The sequence below is a fragment of the Buceros rhinoceros genome, unplaced genomic scaffold (assembly GCF_000710305.1).
Source record: "Buceros rhinoceros silvestris isolate BGI_N320 unplaced genomic scaffold, ASM71030v1 scaffold4817, whole genome shotgun sequence".
Classification (NCBI taxonomy): Eukaryota; Metazoa; Chordata; class Aves; order Bucerotiformes; family Bucerotidae; genus Buceros; species Buceros rhinoceros.
The window spans coordinates 59464-76641 of record NW_010423810.1 but is presented as its reverse complement, the minus strand read 5'-3'; the positions used below and the strand labels follow the sequence as shown (position 1 = coordinate 76641).

The following is a 17178-nucleotide window of genomic DNA, read 5'->3' as shown; positions in this document are numbered from 1 at the left end:
GCTGTTGCATGAGTTTTGTAGATGATATTACTTATATTAGCCTTCAATAGAATACCAGCTTTAAAAATCTTTTTTTTTTCTGGTAAAAAATCCATTACCATCCACTAAATAATTCAGGTGAGAAAATTGCTTTTATACTACACAACAGCAAGAGCAATCAATTTAAGAAATGATTACTTACTGTTCTTTTCTGGAAGACTGTGGATTGCAGGTTGTAAGACAGTTCTGCTCTCAGTTCAGTATCCTAATGATTCCCACACAGGAACATTTTTGTTTTGTTTTAGGTTTAGCAGAAGCCTGTAGTGATAACACAATGAATCAAAGCTTGGGCTCATTGGCTCAGTGCCCTGATGGACAAGGATTACTCATTAACAATTCTTTCTTTGCAAAACTCTCCAAACAAGGCTGTACTAAAATGTTGTGAATCCCAGCTCATCCATCAGCAGAGACTCAAGATGCTCATTAACACTCTGGCTGGATGCAGGGGGAAGTTGGCTTAAGAAGTGGGTTGATTGTACCTTGTTGCTGATTATAACGCTTTCCTTGTACATGTACAGTTTTATGACTCTCAACCTCCACGTCTTTGCCACCCAAGGAGCCCAGATGTCATTCCAAAACATAAACTTGACTAAGTATTTCTGTTATTCTTTACACTTTTTAGGGAATCTGAACATTACACTGAGTACTAAAGAAGTCTAATGAGCTATAAATTACAGCATCACAGGGATCTGGGGACATTAAAGTTCAGTTCCTAGATCTGCCACACTTTCTGACAAACTGCATCATTTTGATTTGGGCTTATCCTGTAAAGCTTTAGGCACAAAACTGAGGCCCTTGACTTGAAACATAGTAGACTCATTCACCCTTTGTTGCACATGGGGAAGAGATTTGTACATGTAGATGGCAAATCATGTACTGAGTGGGCTGCACTGCATCTGAAATTGCTCATCTCTTCCCACTGACAGAAAGGGGACCTTAAACCACTACATCCACACTTATCCAGTAGTGGAATTTAAAGTAAATGGAATGAATCCAGGCTGTTCTATTTCAACATCCCACCTATGGAGCAAGGGTAATAATTCCCTGTTTTGCATTGCTAAACATATCCAGTGGGGATGAGTTGATCTGGCCATGGTATTGAGGTAAATTTCTGCCAGAGGGGACAGCTAGCAGCATCACTCATGGTAAGCAAGTTCATGTCTGCCACATAGTATATACTCTCTGTCCTTCTCCACATATTTGCACTGTCTGATCAAGAGTGAATACACAGACACACAGCTGTACCTTCTACTCCAGAAGAGAGGCATTGGGCAAACAGTCCTTTCTAGGAGAAAGGTGACAGCTGCTGGCCCTGAAACTACTAAACGTTCCCTTGCTTTCACCTAGTTTAAGAGAAAAAAATTATTAAAACCAGTGTATTCATCCTCAAGCTTCTATCAAAGAAACTGGAACTCTATCCTTCTCTTTAAAATGTAATTAATATATCTTTCTCATGTGTTCTGTCCCTTGCAAATTCACCTGGTAGCCAGCCAGACACACATGGTATGACAGGTTTCTGAAGATATCAATGGGAGAATGATGCCGTAAGGCTGTCACTGGACACTAGCACTCACAAAGGGGTACTGTTTTCAGAGATTTATGCCTACAGTTTGTTCCAGCAAACTCTGGCCATATGATAAGTACACTAAAGACTAAGGTTCTCTCAGTCCTCATTCTAAAAGCCATCACTACTGTGAACAATGAGATTTCTGTTTTACAAAATTGACAGAAGTATTTTCAAATAAGAGAATCCTTCCAAAACTACCTACCTATAGGCCTCCACAACGCCAACATGTCAACATCCCATTTGACACTTTCCACTAAACATCCACTCCAGTGGTGCCTGGGAAACACATGCCAAAAACCCCTCTCTTTGGTCATCCTCAGGCCAGCAATGGGTTTTGTCCCATACTGGGTGAAAAAGTGCAGGCTGAGTCAAGTCCAGCACATGTCACGTGTCTCATGGAGCTTTCCATCTCTTGGCTAGTTCTGAAGACCTTAAATCTTTTTCAGCTTTCAGCAGCATTGGTCCTAGATAGTTGATAGCACAGAGCAATTGCTATTTAGAAGTCTTCAGAGACCAACTTTCAATAACGGTTCTTCCCCAAAAAGCATTTTCTTCTGTGTGCATGCTCTTTGTCAAACAGTGAAGAGCTCACCACAAAGGAAACTAAATTTAATATCCCTATTCACTAACAAATTCGTTGTATTAAAACATTTTTCCTTTCCTTACAATAACAGAAGCAAGCAGCAAAGTGGTCCTTTGTCCACTAATCAATACTTTCAAGACATTATTAGAAAAAGCAAAGAAAGAATCCACATGATCAAAAGAGCTGTTGCCTGTAGCAACGACATCTGGCATTACTAATCCAATCCAGGTGTTCATATTCTATCATGGTCAACGTGCAAATGAAAATGGAACAGAAAGGAATTAGAGCAAATCAAATACATCTCCTGCAGTGTTACAGGAGACTACCTATACAGCATCAAGGGAGAGAAGAGGAAGGGAAAAGATTCAAATCTAGTGACTGATAAATAGAATATCTTTTTTTAAATAGCATTCCATGCTATAATTTTTAATACTTCAGAAAATTAATCCTAAAACTAATATTACAAATGACAACTAGTGAGAGACCTTGAGTCTGTGTTTGACAGGCCAAGGAACATATGTTTTGACAGAGATGTGCTTGTGCTCAAGAACCTCTTTCCCCCTTGCTGACAGCTTCCAGCATGAATGGTACTGCAGACACTTGAGGGCTCAGGTGAGCAAAGCAGCACCTCAGCACAAACCACCAGTTACAGCTCAGAAAGTGTTCATGACTCAGCTGTAAACAGTTGCCACTAAACAGCAGAGTCACCTGCAACTTTCAACTCTACAGCATCCATTATTTACTATTGCTATACAGAGGACACACATCATCTACACCACTCTGGTCTGTCTCCTCAGGCCATTTCTTACACTCAGAAACATCACTATTCACCACTCTAATGAATAAAGGAAGCTTTTCATTTCTTGAAGGATGGCCAGTATCACCAGCTTCCAATAAATTTTATCATAGAAGATAATTAGGCAATCTTAATAGATAAGGCTGCTTCTGTACAAGCTAAAAGAAATGGGGAAAGGACTGGGATGCAAAGTTTTAGTGAATTAACTCTAGTGGTTGTTCATCTTTTTCTTCTGCATTTCAAATGCAGAGGAATAAGTCTACTTTTAAGACTAGTTCAGCTGTTTGAATAAATCTACTAATCTGAGCCTCTTTGTTATGAGATGCTCTCTTATTCAGTTTCTGAACAGGGCAAGATTTGTTCAATTATCCTGTGTTGTGCCCTGATGAAATCCAACAGACTGTCTTTATCACTCATATTTAAAGTGGAATGTCTTGAAGGGTAAAACAACCATGGGATAATCTGTCCTAAGAGGGGGAATTCCTCCCTGTCAGCAGGCAGTTAATAGTTAGCTAACATGCTCTAGCAAGAGCATAAGTTTCTGACAAGGTCCCTCTTACAGCTGCTCTAGCACAATAGAAAATCTGAAAGTATGTGGAATCAGTTACAGTATCAGATACGAAACTTCAGCAGGGGGAACTTGGTCTAGCTGACTTCAACTGAAATTCAGAATGTGTTTGTCTATGATAATGTTCTGGTTATTCCACATTAGATTCTCCATGATTCTTTTAAATTTTAATTAAAGCATCGATTCTACATGCTTTTTAGTTTTCCTTCTTCCTGCTAGGGCATACAAGTTTAAAAGTTCCTAGAGAAATCACAGCTTTAAGTTAAACTTGTTAGTACAGTATTAGCTGATAAGAAGTTCTCCTAGAGGTCTCAGAGTAAATATATACTTTAATCTTTTAATTTTTTCCACTTGACATTTCGATGTTATACAGTATGATAGCGATTGAGTTCAGTAAGGGTTAGCCTTCATTTATGTAAATATTTGAAGAGATAAAAATATTTTGAAATGTTGATCTAGTCCAGTAAGTGAATGCACTGTCCTTTCATTAATAAGTAGTTCTTTTAAACAATGTCAAAGGTGATGAGTGAAGTATTATTAATAAATAAATATTTGGATATTTTTGGATGAGATTTTGAATTGCTAAAATATTCACACTGAGTTAATTCATTCTGCAAAACTTTCAACCTCTACTTGTTTCTCTTGTGTCTACCACCAAGGAAAGAAAAAGATGTTTAAAAGAACTAGTTCAGTAGCTAACAGGAAACCATTTGTTTTAGGATTAGAGAGGAAATGTAGTTTAGGTATCACATGAATGGACCATGTAAGCCATTGGAAGTGCAGGAGGAGCTGCTACTAATGCTATTTGGCAGGCCAGAGTCACTGTTAGCCTTTTAAACCCTCAATTCTCTACTTTGTTCTTGAGGAAGCTCTGCCATTCTCAGAAGCATTGCAGGTGCATAACTGCTATCAGGGCTTATTGAGAGAGGGGGCTGTGGAGCAGGTATCAGAAACCAGGAAATACCCAAGGCAAAGCCATGGGTATTTCTCCCATGTCCCCTCCTGCTCCAAGAAGGTCAAGAACACCCAGGGGACATCACACACTCAGGAGCTGATAGAAACCTCATTATATCTGCCTGCACATTCAGGAGGAGGAAGAACAACATCAGATTTGACTATAAGGAATCATGAAGGACTCAGTTTGGAAAAATCTACTGCCTTTTTTCTGCAATAAAAACACATGTCAGCGAAGAGCAGGAGCCAGGCTGCTTCACAAGGAGAATAAGCCAGAAGGTAAGGATAGCCCAACTAATGGGGCATAGGCCCATGGTACCTGAGTGGGGCCAGAGTTCTGATACTAACAGAACAAGAGGAGACAAGGTAGCAAATCAGGACCAGAAATCAGCCAAAAGTAGCAAGAAGAGATATAGCAAGATGTAGGACTGTAAACATAATACCTGCAGCATTAGTCTGATGTCCACTCAGGAAATGGAAAGGAAGCCAGACTGGAGATGATGGACTACAACTTACAGTTGCAGCCCCCCCAGGAAAAACCCACCAGTGAGCCAGGTCTTTAAGCAACAGTACAAGCATACCTCTATCTTACCACAAACCAGAACTAGAAGGCCAGGCTTGAGCTTAAATAGCATCTTGAGCCCGTGGGCAAGGTGTGTGGGAGGCCCCAGGTGATGCTGATCAGGGCTATTAAAACCTATTAGTGTGTTCAGGAGCCTAATGTAGGGCAACTCCCAAGGCTTTTGTTTGGTCTTCATTATTCCTTACCAGAATTTGGACTGTTAGAGAACACTGTTATGGCTACTTGTGGCAGACAAGAGGAGCAGCAGCAGGTCTAGAACCCTGATGTCCAAGTTGCACTAGAAAAACTGAGATATTGAAATGTTAATGTCACAAGTTGAGCTGAAGTGTACTCATGACTCTATCCAGCTAAGGAAAAATGAAAGGGGCTGGGAATTAGATAACACTGGGTCCTGGACATAGCTGAGATATTTCCAAACTCAGAAAAGTGAATAAGTATTTAGTATTATCTTTCAATTGCCTCCACCTTAATTCCAGCAAAGTCAGCCATCAGCTGTGTTGTTGGAGACCTTCCCACCTCACTGTGGAAGGTGGTGGGATGACTGTTGAAACTGATGCAGAGCTCCAAGGCAAGTTGCAGCAGAGTTCTGAAATGGCTACAGCTTTCCTAAGATAACAGTCTCCTTAGCCATGGAGGTGCAACCAAAACACAAGGTACTTGCTGCCATAATTAGCAGTTACAGTTACAAGCAAATGAGCAGGCAGTGCCCATGCAGTGGGGGGGTAAGAAACACAGAGGTGAAATGAAGGAGAGTGAGGGAGACCACAGACAAGTGAGCAGAGGATCCTCATTTCATGTACTAGGGCCCAGGTCAGTTAGATCATCCTCTTGGTTTCCACCTATAAAACAATAGGTACTGTGGAAAGAAAGGGATCTGAAGGCCAGAGAAAAGTGTGGTTGTTGAAGAGAATGGTGTAGTGTAAAGTTTATTGAATTTAAACAACAAAAGGTTTACTTATCTCATAGCAGTATTAATCTGGACTCACCCTGATGAAAATCTTCATTTATCAAAACCCAACCTTAATACCCTTTTTGTCCAAAATTGGATCATATCCCAAAATAAGAATCATTTGCATGGCAGATCCCTCATTTAACTCATATCTCACCTGGCAGATACATTTCATGTTCCCATCTCATCCCACAACAGAAAACAAAACCAAGTTATCTAGAGGATAGTGGTAGAGTAGATTACATGCATGGGAAATATTTCTGGTTCTGTTTCTTGTCTTTGGTGACCTCTTTTGCCAAAGGGAGTCTTACAAATTCATTCATTTTAGGCTTCAGCTGTTTTTCTAAGTATGTGTGTAAGATGAGACAATTTATGTGAAAAGGGGCAAAAATCAGTACAAAGCATGGCAATTCTTGATTGTTCCTCCCTCTACACTGGCTCCTCACAAATATGGAGCCAAATTAGAGGTTTCTATCTCTTCCCTCAAGGTTTCCTCAAAATTGCATCAAGCTAGTAAGGCAATGTGGCTGTAATACTCTGAATTTAAAAAGCCTTCCCCCAGAACTGATATTTCCCATGAGCAATGGAGTTGCCCACCCAGAGGATGCACAATGCTCATACAGGAGACAGTCCTTTCTCAGCTGCTAACCCATGCTGGAATAAGTCCTCAAGAGCCTGTGGGATCAGTCTCTATGTTTCTCTAGCCTGTTTTAGCCATATTTGTATTTATTTCTTGGACATAGAAATGGGGAAAGAAAGGTGTTTGTTACAGAAATACCATCTAGGAAGATCTTTAGAACAAGGGCTGGACCAGCCAGCCCCGGCGTTGACTCTTGTCTGGCAGAAACTATTAGAGAAGTTGCCTCCAGCGAGAATCAAGAGCTCTCCTACCAACCTCTTTGATGTACAGAACTGCTTAACAAAAACATCCCCGGCCTGCAGGAGCCCAACCACCAGGCTGCATGGAGAATGAAATTCCAGTTTCTGATCTCTTAAACTTGAGTGAAAAATTAAAACAAGACAGCACCAATGATCAATAGTTATGGAGCTGCTCTTCTGGTTATCGTGAGGATTACAGCTGAGTCTTAGCTGCAGGAAACATGCATGAAATTCTTTTTGGCTGAAGTGTATGTGTCTGCCTCTGTGTAATTGTGTTGCTATTTCTACTCAAAGGAAACAGAATCTGTACATGTGATTAACACAGAAATTAATGTCACTGACAACTGAGGAACTAAAAACATGCCCTAATTCTTTTTCTAGTAGAGGAGAATATCTGATGATGATAAACACAGCAGGAGGTGTTGATGGGAGTATCAAAGGTACAAAATACCAGAGTAACAATATGGTTATTAGATACAACTGCGGCTGTTCTAGCATTATTAAATGGTTGAATTCCAACATGTAATGCGTTCTGCCAGAAAGTCATCCTCATGAAAACACAACAAAAACAATTTCTTCCTGTATGCATGGAAATTACCCAGATACTAGCAGATGATTCTGTGTTTCAGGTTGTGTCTCATCAATGTGCAGCCAATAAACATATATCCTGACAAATAAAAGATTGATGGGGGGGGGAAATGCATGTAACAATACCAGTTTTTAAAAACAGAAGATATTTTTCTCCTGTATATGTGATATCAACTTGGAAATGTACTTAAACCCTGGAACTGCATTCTTTTTTTTCGACATCCAGTTAAATCCAAGGAGGGCCAAGGAAGAGCATACCTAGCTCTTATGACTTTTAATTTAGTCCAAAAATATAATTCAAAATGTGAGGGAGCTGCTGTTCTCCCAGCAATGGAACCGCTATTCAAGTAGGTGATGAATTGTAACCTTGAACGATGCAAGAGCTTAATGTCTCTGTCAGAGCATGATATTCAAAAATGTTTGCTTGGAAGAAACATCAATTCTTAAATCTTTTAGGAAAATTTGACAAAACTTAACCCACTCATGTTGTAAAGTCGCTCTAAAAACTGAAGTTACCATACATACGCTTCTCCTCTGACATTAAATATTATACAATAATAATTGCCTGAGAAAGAGGATAATTTTAAAATGTCAGAGACTAAATAAGCAGTAGAACAGAAAAATCTTAGTACTTCAACTCACAACTCAGAGAACTGTATTTTTTATACTTCCTACTTTCTAAATCTCTTTTAAAACTAGCATAGTTGATACTCATCAGTTTAATCATTGACTTGTTGCTTAACCTGTCTTGTTACTTAGGTCTTTCAAAGTCAACAGATAATAATATGAAATAAATAAAACCTTTGTCACTCATTCCTACATCGAGCTTTACGTAACTCTCCTGAATATGAGTTGCAACAGAAACCTTTGAACAGCATGCCAGTAAAATGGGTTGTATTGCAAAGAAGCTGATAAAGCCTTGTTTGAAAGATTGTCAATTCATTCCAGGAATTTAACTGTAAGTAACCAGATACTTTAGGCTTCTCAAATTTAATAAATCTCTGTTCTGTAAATATGGGGCTCCTCATTTCTTCAAGTGGAAAAGCTTAATCTATAATGGCCCGGGATACAGACTTTCTCTTTTTTGAGTTTGCTGGTAACAGTGGGCAGAGACTTCGTGATTTTTTGTAATAGGAATGTCAGCCAGCAGGTGCTAAAATGAAATGAGACCTTGACTGCCTTTACACCTGACCTTGAGTTACTTCAAGGCAATAATTGAGATGTGAAAAAGCACAGTTTTCCTGTACCTATCCTTGATCCCTCCACTGAACAGTACTTCAGCAATCTACTTCCTAGTCCAGAAATTTAGAAATTAATTAGAAATTTGGGGTGCCTTAAATTTTTGCCTTTAGATGGTAGTTACTTCATGCACTTCCCGCTGAAAAAAATTAGCTGCTCCTTAAGGCAGCACGAGGGGAAAAATAGAAGGAATTAGAGGTCTGCGTGCAACTGCAGGCCTCTGATGTCATAGGGATCACGCAGTCATGGTGGATAGCTCATATTACTGGAGTGCTGCCTTGGATGGATATAGGCTTGTTTGGAAGGACAGAATAGGTCAGCAAGCAGGTGGAATTGCCCTATACATGACAGCAGCAAGCATGCGTGGAGGTCTGCCTTGGGACACAATTTGAGACATCTGAGAGTTTACAGGTCAGGATTAGAGGCAAATCAATGAGGGCAATGTTGCGGTGGTGTGTCCTACAGACTGCCTGAATAGGCAGGAGTAGAGGAGACCTTCTTTGGATAGCTGAAGGAAGTCTCATGTAAGCAGACCATGGTCCTCATGCGGGACTTTAACCACCCCAATGTCCACTGGAAGGACAATACAGCAGGGACAAGTAATCCAGACGGTTTCTGGAGCACATTGTTGATAAGTGGTAACTGACTATAACTAACAGCAATTGATTGAGGAGCTAAAGAAAGGATGTGCCTTGCTGGACCTGATTCTTTAAAACAAGGAAGAAGTACTTGGAAGGGTGAAGGTCATGCACAGCTTTGGCTGCAGTGACAATGGAACAGTGAAGTTTAAGACCTGAAGAGGTAGAAACAGGGCAAAAAGCAGGATCATAACCCTGCACCAGGAGAGCATACTTTGGCCTCTTGGGGACCTGCTTAGAAGAATCTCTTGAAATATGGCCCTGTAGAGAATAGGGGTCCAGAAGAGCTGGTTATGATTCAAAAATCATCTTCTCCAAGCTAAAGAACATTCAAGCAAAGTCAGTCAAGCAAAGGTGCTTCCAACCTCAACTATTCTGCAATGCTATAAGAAGAGGTATTGTGAAGTAGCCAAATTAACCTGGACCCCTTTCACTACTACACTAGCTACAGAAATCTAGCTCCCTGAAGAAAATGTAGCAATAAATTAAAATGTTAAGCCTCCTCACAACCCTCACACTTTGGGGAGCACATCAGGAGGTGAGGAAACTCAATCTCTGTATGTATGGCAGGTTTTATTTGCTCATCCTGCGGTGTTTCATGGTTTCTTGGGGTAAACACTAATGAAAATATGACTGAAGGAAATGCTGTGCTCTGTAGAAGGATATGTACGAACCATTCCTGATGAGGAAATCTGCATGTGTCATGTGTTTGTTTTGCTGACCTTCAGCTGTTGCAGTGGTTTGATGGCTCAAGGAAACATCCTGTGACTTTTCTTTTTTTTTCAAACTAACATGTGCCTGTGTCCGCCTACACCAATCCCAACCATTGACACAAACGAGAGAACAAGCTGTTAGCAAACATCTCCTACGTGCCTTTTTGAAGAGACAGATTCTTTTGTGAAACTTTGGGGAAGTCTTTCCCAATAATTGGCACCAGTCTGCAATGTATCTTCTCTGGAAGATGTAAAACTGCCTCAGAAGAATCACTAGACAATCATCCTGCCTGAGCCATGGCATGAGAGACTCAGCAGGCTTTGGGCCTGCCCTCACTCCTGCCTTACGCATGGTGCAATTTGTGGGGACCCTGCAATATTGAGGAGAAGAGCCACCAGAGCTGGCTGAAGTCATTCAAGCTGCTGCATAGCAGGGATAAAAATATGTCTTCTTGTTCCACATGAGTAGGGAGCTAGGTGTAGAGGGGTGCATAAGCCAAAGGTACAGCTCAAGACCCCTGAAGGAGGGATGAACTGGGAGCACTGAAGAGAACAGATGCTGGGCTCTGGATATAGCTTAGGAGACAGAAGGAATTAGCTGTGGGCTGCTCCTTAGCGTAAGTAAATATAACAGCAGAGGGTGTCAGTCAGCAAGGGGCATTTTATGCTGCCTACAGCTTCTCATGAAACTGAAGTGGAAATAGTAGAAATGTGGATCGGGGATGCAGAAAACAGCTTAGAAACACTGGCTGCTTCCCGTGCTCTAATAGTTCCTGTAACTGATGCATTCAGCAAGGGTAGGGGACAGAAATCCTGCAGTTTCCCTCACAGCTTTGCAGTGACTTTGCCCTCCAGCTCTCTCCAAGTGTGATATTTCCTTCTGGGTTCTGGCAGAGCAGAAGGTGCAGAGCAGGTCAGCGTGGCCTTGACCTTTGGCCAGCCAGAGTAACACCTCATCCACCCGCCACAGCCTGGCTGCTTCAGCTGCTGCTGTGAGCAGAAACCTTGGCACAAGATGTCCGTAGTTCTAGCAATAGAATGAAATAAAACAGGGACTTTTCTAAAAAGCAAACCCTTGCTATTATTGACTCTATGCTTCCCTGGGATCTCAAGAAGAACCTTAGATTAGCAAGGTCACAAGGAGAAGCCACACTTGAAAACAAGAAAATACAGTAAAGATTAGGGTCCAGTGCAACTGTAGCTCTTTTCTGTACTAAGCCCAAGGCATCGTAACAGGAAAGGCTGCAGCCAGCACAGAGCAATGGAAAGTGGAAAGTGAACAGTGCAAGATGGAGGATATTACATTCCCTTGCTGAGGGAAAATCTGCCTGCTGGGGTTATTCCCAGCTGCCTCTGTCTGTCCCATATAGCAGCATTATTCCTCAGGAATAACATTAGACCCGTTCGGTTTGATTATCCTTCACTTGTTCTTGTCCTTAACATTAATGTCTTTCACATCTAAATTCAAATTGCATCTTAGTACTATGATTTCCCCTTGCCCACCATGAATCAGCAGAGTCCCATAAGTTGCCTCCATCCCCCCCCTTCCCCACCTCCCCAACCCCCACCCCCCGATTTCTACCAGCACAAACGACAGAACCAGTTGATCACTGTCAGGAAATAGATCGGGTCCCTCAGGATTACACATAGGGGAAGGGGCAGGGAACAAGCAGAAGGTATCAAAGTTTCCTCCCTAAAACAAGAAAGTCCCATTCCCCTTATCTTAGTTGCAGCATTAGCAAGTCTGTCCAACTAATTTCCTTGCTTTTCATTACAGCTATGCCCAGCAGAGAGAAAACATCTGGCATGGCCCTTCTGGTGATGACTGGAAGATCCTGAGAGCAGAGCTGTCTTTACTGGGAACCTTAAATATTTCCTGGTTTACAAAAGTTGTTGTCTTCCTGAGGCTGGTGCTCCAAAGACATCTCTGGGCTACCACAACTCCAAGCCAACGGAGATTTATTTTTCATGAGTGCCAGTGTTTTCCTAATATATATTTAACAAAACAGCCATGATCTGCTCAAAGGTGCTCTGAATTTGTTGTGTAAGAACTAAGCCTAAAACAAGGAACAAAATAGATTCCAAAAGTTTGTACAGCAAGAGTCTGAGCACTGACCTTATTGAGCAGATAAATGTGGTTATACATAAACAAATGTAGTCTGTTGGCAGCTGCAGATACCTGATACACTAATTAAATGAGGGGGAGAAACAAGCTAAATGGGTCCAGCTTTTATTATGATCAAGTCCCAAAATATCCAAATGGTATGCTCTTGGGGGAAAATGTGTTGGCTTTTATATTATTTTAAAGCTGGTTTGGCATGAAGAACATTCTTAATACATATATTACATAAATTTGTTTCTTCTGCAATTTTGCATATAGAAGAGCTGTAAAAATGATAAGCAGTATAAACACTAAAACCAAAGAAGTCTGAGATAAAAAAGGGACCATATTTCCTGTCACAGCTAAACATTGTTATCAAATGGAAGTTAAGAAATAACTGATATTGGTATGGGAGTAATTAAAAGCATTTTTACAAAGAAGCCTGCCAGACTGTCTTTTGCATGTACATATAGAGCTGCAGTAGTGTAATTAGCGTTACCTCACTAGCAATGTTATCTAGTCCAACATAAGCATTTGGATGACATAAGAATGAGGAGTTTTTAATTTCTTCAGTTATTTATTCCCGATTTCAAGAAAGTTAAACTTTGAAATGAGTCCTGAGTGAACTCCCTGGATCTTGGGATGGTGAAGAATATCAGGTCTTGACCCAGCCATGTAGAAAAAACCTAGAGAACTTGAAGTTCTGTTTCCAGGATTTGGAAGCTGATTTCTTATCCATCCGCAGCCATCTGTCTGCATTGGCTCTTGGCTGCAGCTTGCTTTCTCTTTTCCTCTTTGTCCCTTTCAGTTCTTTTAACCACAAGAAATACTCACTCTTCTCTCTTAAAACATGAAGAATTAAATAGCACTCTCAAAATACAATTTTTAACAGAAAATGGGAAGAAAATTAAGAAATCTGGTTTTACAAAATTTTCCTTGAAATAATTACTAAACTTAAAGATCTCTAGTTATCTGACAACAGGAGTCAATGGGAAACATTCATGTGAAGCCATGATACATTTTGCATGACCTTGAATTAATTTTTCCATTGCAACTTTCAAATTAATTATGTTATACACATGAGATTCCTCCTGGCACTTTGTTAACATCTGGATACCTTTGTTATATTTTTTACCCAGAAGTCTGTATATATTCTTTTGGACTAATTTATTATTTCCCTGGATAAGTTTCTGCTCAGGCAAATTTTCATTGTTTCTGTCATTAATTTTTTCTTTCTCATTACAAGGAACATTTTGTTTAACTCTTACATAAATATCATTACCATTACACTTCTGCTGGTAGTGCCTAGCAAACATCAGGTGTCAAGGAAATAAAAGCTGCCACTGTCTTTGTTAACAAAGACTAGTGGATAACGACACTGAACAACTTATAGCCAGGACTTAGTAACCTACTTTTTCTCTCCTCAGGCTTAAATTAATCTTCCGTGCCCTATCTATTCTACTATTTCACATTATGGAGAGCTGACACTTCCTCTAGCTCTCTTAAGATCTCTTTTCCAATATAAACCAGTTTTTGCTTCCTCCTGCATTTTCAGACTCTGAGTGTATGAGCACTGTCTTATATTGGAAAATACTCAACAGTTATTTTGGACGTGGGGACAGAAAAATATGCAAATAATGCAATAAATGAAGTTTCATCGAGCTAATATCTCTCCTTAGAAAACATCATCTGAGTTATTTGCATTCGCTAGCATTAGAGCCATGACCTTTTTGATGTCAGGTTGGGATATGCCAGTTGTTTGCCCTATTGCTTAAATGTTCCAAATTCTAACATTTAAGATGACAGTTCTAGCAGAAACACTCTCAGTGACTGCGCTTCTCAGATCCCACAAGAAGAGGCTTTTGGAGCAGGTCACAGATGGAGACATGCAGCAAAACTGAAGTTACAAAGCCTGTTTAATCCAAATGAATTAACTTTATTCTTGTTCATACAGTGTTGTTGAAGCCACTTTGTAGATCAAATAGTTGATTAAATAACAAAGATTTCCAGGAAAGAAAACTAACTTCCACCCAGTGCTGATATTTACACTTCATGCAATACACCTGAACAATTTAAACAGATGAAAAGGAAAGTGAAAAAGGCAGCCCAAATATCTGAATGTGATTGCCTGGAAAAGCATTGTGGTCTGTGCATAACTTCAACCGGTCAGAGATGGTATTCTGCCTCTGGAAGCAGTTACATTTAGGAAAGAAAGAAGGTTCTTATTTAAATGCAAAATCTCGTCCAAATGTTTTTAAATCATTTCTTTCAGGGCATTAAATAATGATCAAAAGGCCACTGAAGTCAAACACCCACTGAACTAAATCAAGTGCAGTCTGTTTGCAAATACAAAATGAACCTCGCTGTATCACGTGTCACTTGTGACAGCTGTGGCGCCTATCTGTAACAGTGAGAAATAGCAGCTACATTCACCAAAGAGGCAACTGAGCTCTCATGTGTCGGTTGGCCATTTCCCAGGCTTTTGGAATGTTTGTAATTCTTCGACATAACAACAACATTCACTCCCTTTGTGTGTATCTCTTAGCGAGACAGGAAGGTTACCCTTGATCATTACTGGAAAAATGATGTTTCTTCTCAGAAAACATTACTGTTTCTCAAATAGGCCGTTGTCTGGTCTTCTCATTCCTCTCTGCCAGATTATACTTACACAGATTCTTATATTAAATCCTTTTATAATGTGTTTTTCCCTACTGAGAGTTCCTGTAAAAAGTTCCTGTAGTAAGTACACGCAGGCTACCTGATCAGAGAGGGAGGAAGAAGCTGTTTGATTTGTACATACTCAAAGAAGTGGCCCTCCCTCTTTCGTAAATTGTAGTGGACATTGCAAAATAGTTTGACAGCAGCTAATCCAGCTATTGTGATAGACTGGTGAGAATATTTGACTTGAGCTCCTGTCACTTGGACCCCCAAATGTTGACTATGAAGTGCAAGAAAGAAGATATTTTCTTATGCCTGTCCTAAGTGTCAGTAGCAAAATAAGCAACTCTAGTCTAAACTGAAGCTTGAAGAAAATATTCTTTTCTGTCCTAAGAGAATAAAGCAACAAGATTTTTTGAAAGTGGCCTATTAACTGCACTGTGACAAGGAGGTATTGAGCTGTACCATAACAATACCCCATCATTAAATTATCTGCTGATACCAATTAAAAAGTCTTCACTGTAGTCAAATTAGGTACACATCCATTCACCTCACTTTACTTCCTATCCATATGTAGTTGTAGGTTGGATTTTGCTGGGTAGAAAAGGAACCAGAGACAGAAAAAGAGAATCAGCTAACTTCCTGGTCTTTCTGTTTAATTACATTTGTAGGGAAGATAAATCATCCATGAATTCAAATGAATGTACAAGTGCATTTCCACTCATGGTATTCAATTGCACTTCAACAAAATACCAAAGTGCATTTTAGAAATGTCCAAATCCCGTGTGCATCACAGTGGCTATATATGGTACATGAGAACAATAATGCTGAAACATCACAAAGCACATCGTAGGTTAGACAGGACAGCTTTCACTTGAATTTAATGAGGCAGTAATCATAATGAAAGACCAATTAAATCACAGCTTGCTCTGAAGAGTATTAATGCCATAACATGAGTTGCAGCTAACTGCCTGAGATGATACAGCATGCTCCACTGGTTGATTCTAAAAATGGTAGAAAAAGCTTAAAACCATTTTATATTGTCAAACACACACCAATGGCAAAAGAAAATTACTTTCAGACGTAGATACTCTGTTAACTCTCAAATGGTACAGTACTTTGTTTGTAGCAACAGCAAGACAGAGGCATTGCAAAGTTACAGATCAGGAACTAAAGACTTTACTAGTGTAAGTAAGCTCATTCACCTAAATGAGGACTGTTGGGGTTGAGGCCAGGAACTCTATCAGTATAGTACTAGAAAAATACATTTAAATTACTTCACAGTAATGAACCGAGTGAGAAACCTAATCCAAACAGGACTAAGATTTCCTTTCATAAGGTTAAATATTGCATCACTAACGATGATTCTGTATTCAAAATCTTTTCATGCCAGCACAAAATTTTTGGAGGGAGAGAAGTCTCATATGTATCCATTTTATTGCCTTATCCAGACTCTGTGGGCTATGCGTATAAAGCAGACTGTCAATCAAATTGAAGGAACTGCTGAAGCAATACTGTGCCATCTCTCCTATGGGTTCCTCTTCCTGTTGGTCAGTGACCATTAACAATTAATTACAGCTTGCTGCCATAAAACTGCTTTTCTCTCAACATGAGCTTGCAGTTTGACATCGGTTAAGCAGCTCAAATGCCAACTACAGGAATCCTAAACAGGCAAAGCAGGGCCACTCAGGGCAGTCTGGAGGCCCAGTAATTACGTATATCACTGTGAGTCCACCATCTGATACAACCCTGTCCTTCTCTTTTCAGGAGAGAAGATGAGGGCACTCCTTGCCTGTACAATGATAGGCTTGCACCAGGCAGGAGCCTTGTCAGCGCTGGTCATCTCCTAATGGGAGCAGGAGCTCCTCCGAAGGGGATACAATGGCCGAGCAAGGATTTAGTGTCACTTCTCTCAGTCCCATTGTTGTTAGCCCTCTTCCATATTATCAGAAGGGAACTACCACCCCTTGTACCTAGCCACATGGCCAGATGTTACCTGACTGAATAAGAAAATAAATATGGATACCAGATGATTTGGGGCAGCTAGGCAGGAGGAGGATGGGAGTAGCTGCTATACAAAACCTTACAGATTCAAGTATTATGACAAATCTTGAAAACTTCCATTTTCATAATGGTAAGAAGTCTGTTCTTCCAAGTCTTGAGTTACTTGCTTTTGCTTTCTCTGTTCCCTTCTCTGTACTTCACTGTTTTGACTGGTAGCACCGTACATTTTCTTTGGACTTACAAAGGTTTCATTGTTCATCTCTGTTTCTTCAGCTAGTTCGTCATGATCAATTATGCCGCATTTCTCTTCATTGAGGTT

The 17178-nt window shown here is 40.2% G+C and overlaps 2 protein-coding genes across 2 annotated transcripts in view; both read right to left on the bottom strand.

Annotated features, from left to right (window-relative positions):
* The window catches only part of NR1H4 (nuclear receptor subfamily 1, group H, member 4), a 39098-nt gene extending 38835 nt beyond the window's left edge, over nucleotides 1-263 (bottom strand). Inside the window, exon 1 of the mRNA XM_010140539.1 lies at nucleotides 182-263. The gene's annotated coding sequence lies outside the window, so the exon portion shown is untranslated. The remainder of the gene's footprint in view (nucleotides 1-181) is intronic.
* Nucleotides 264-16953: 16690 nt separating this feature from the next.
* SLC17A8 (solute carrier family 17 (vesicular glutamate transporter), member 8) overlaps nucleotides 16954-17178 on the bottom strand; it is a 28426-nt gene continuing 28201 nt past the window's right edge. Inside the window, exon 13 of the mRNA XM_010140537.1 lies at nucleotides 16954-17178. This exon is cut by the window's right edge and continues 15 nt beyond it. Coding sequence (XP_010138839.1) covers nucleotides 16954-17178 — 225 coding nt within the window.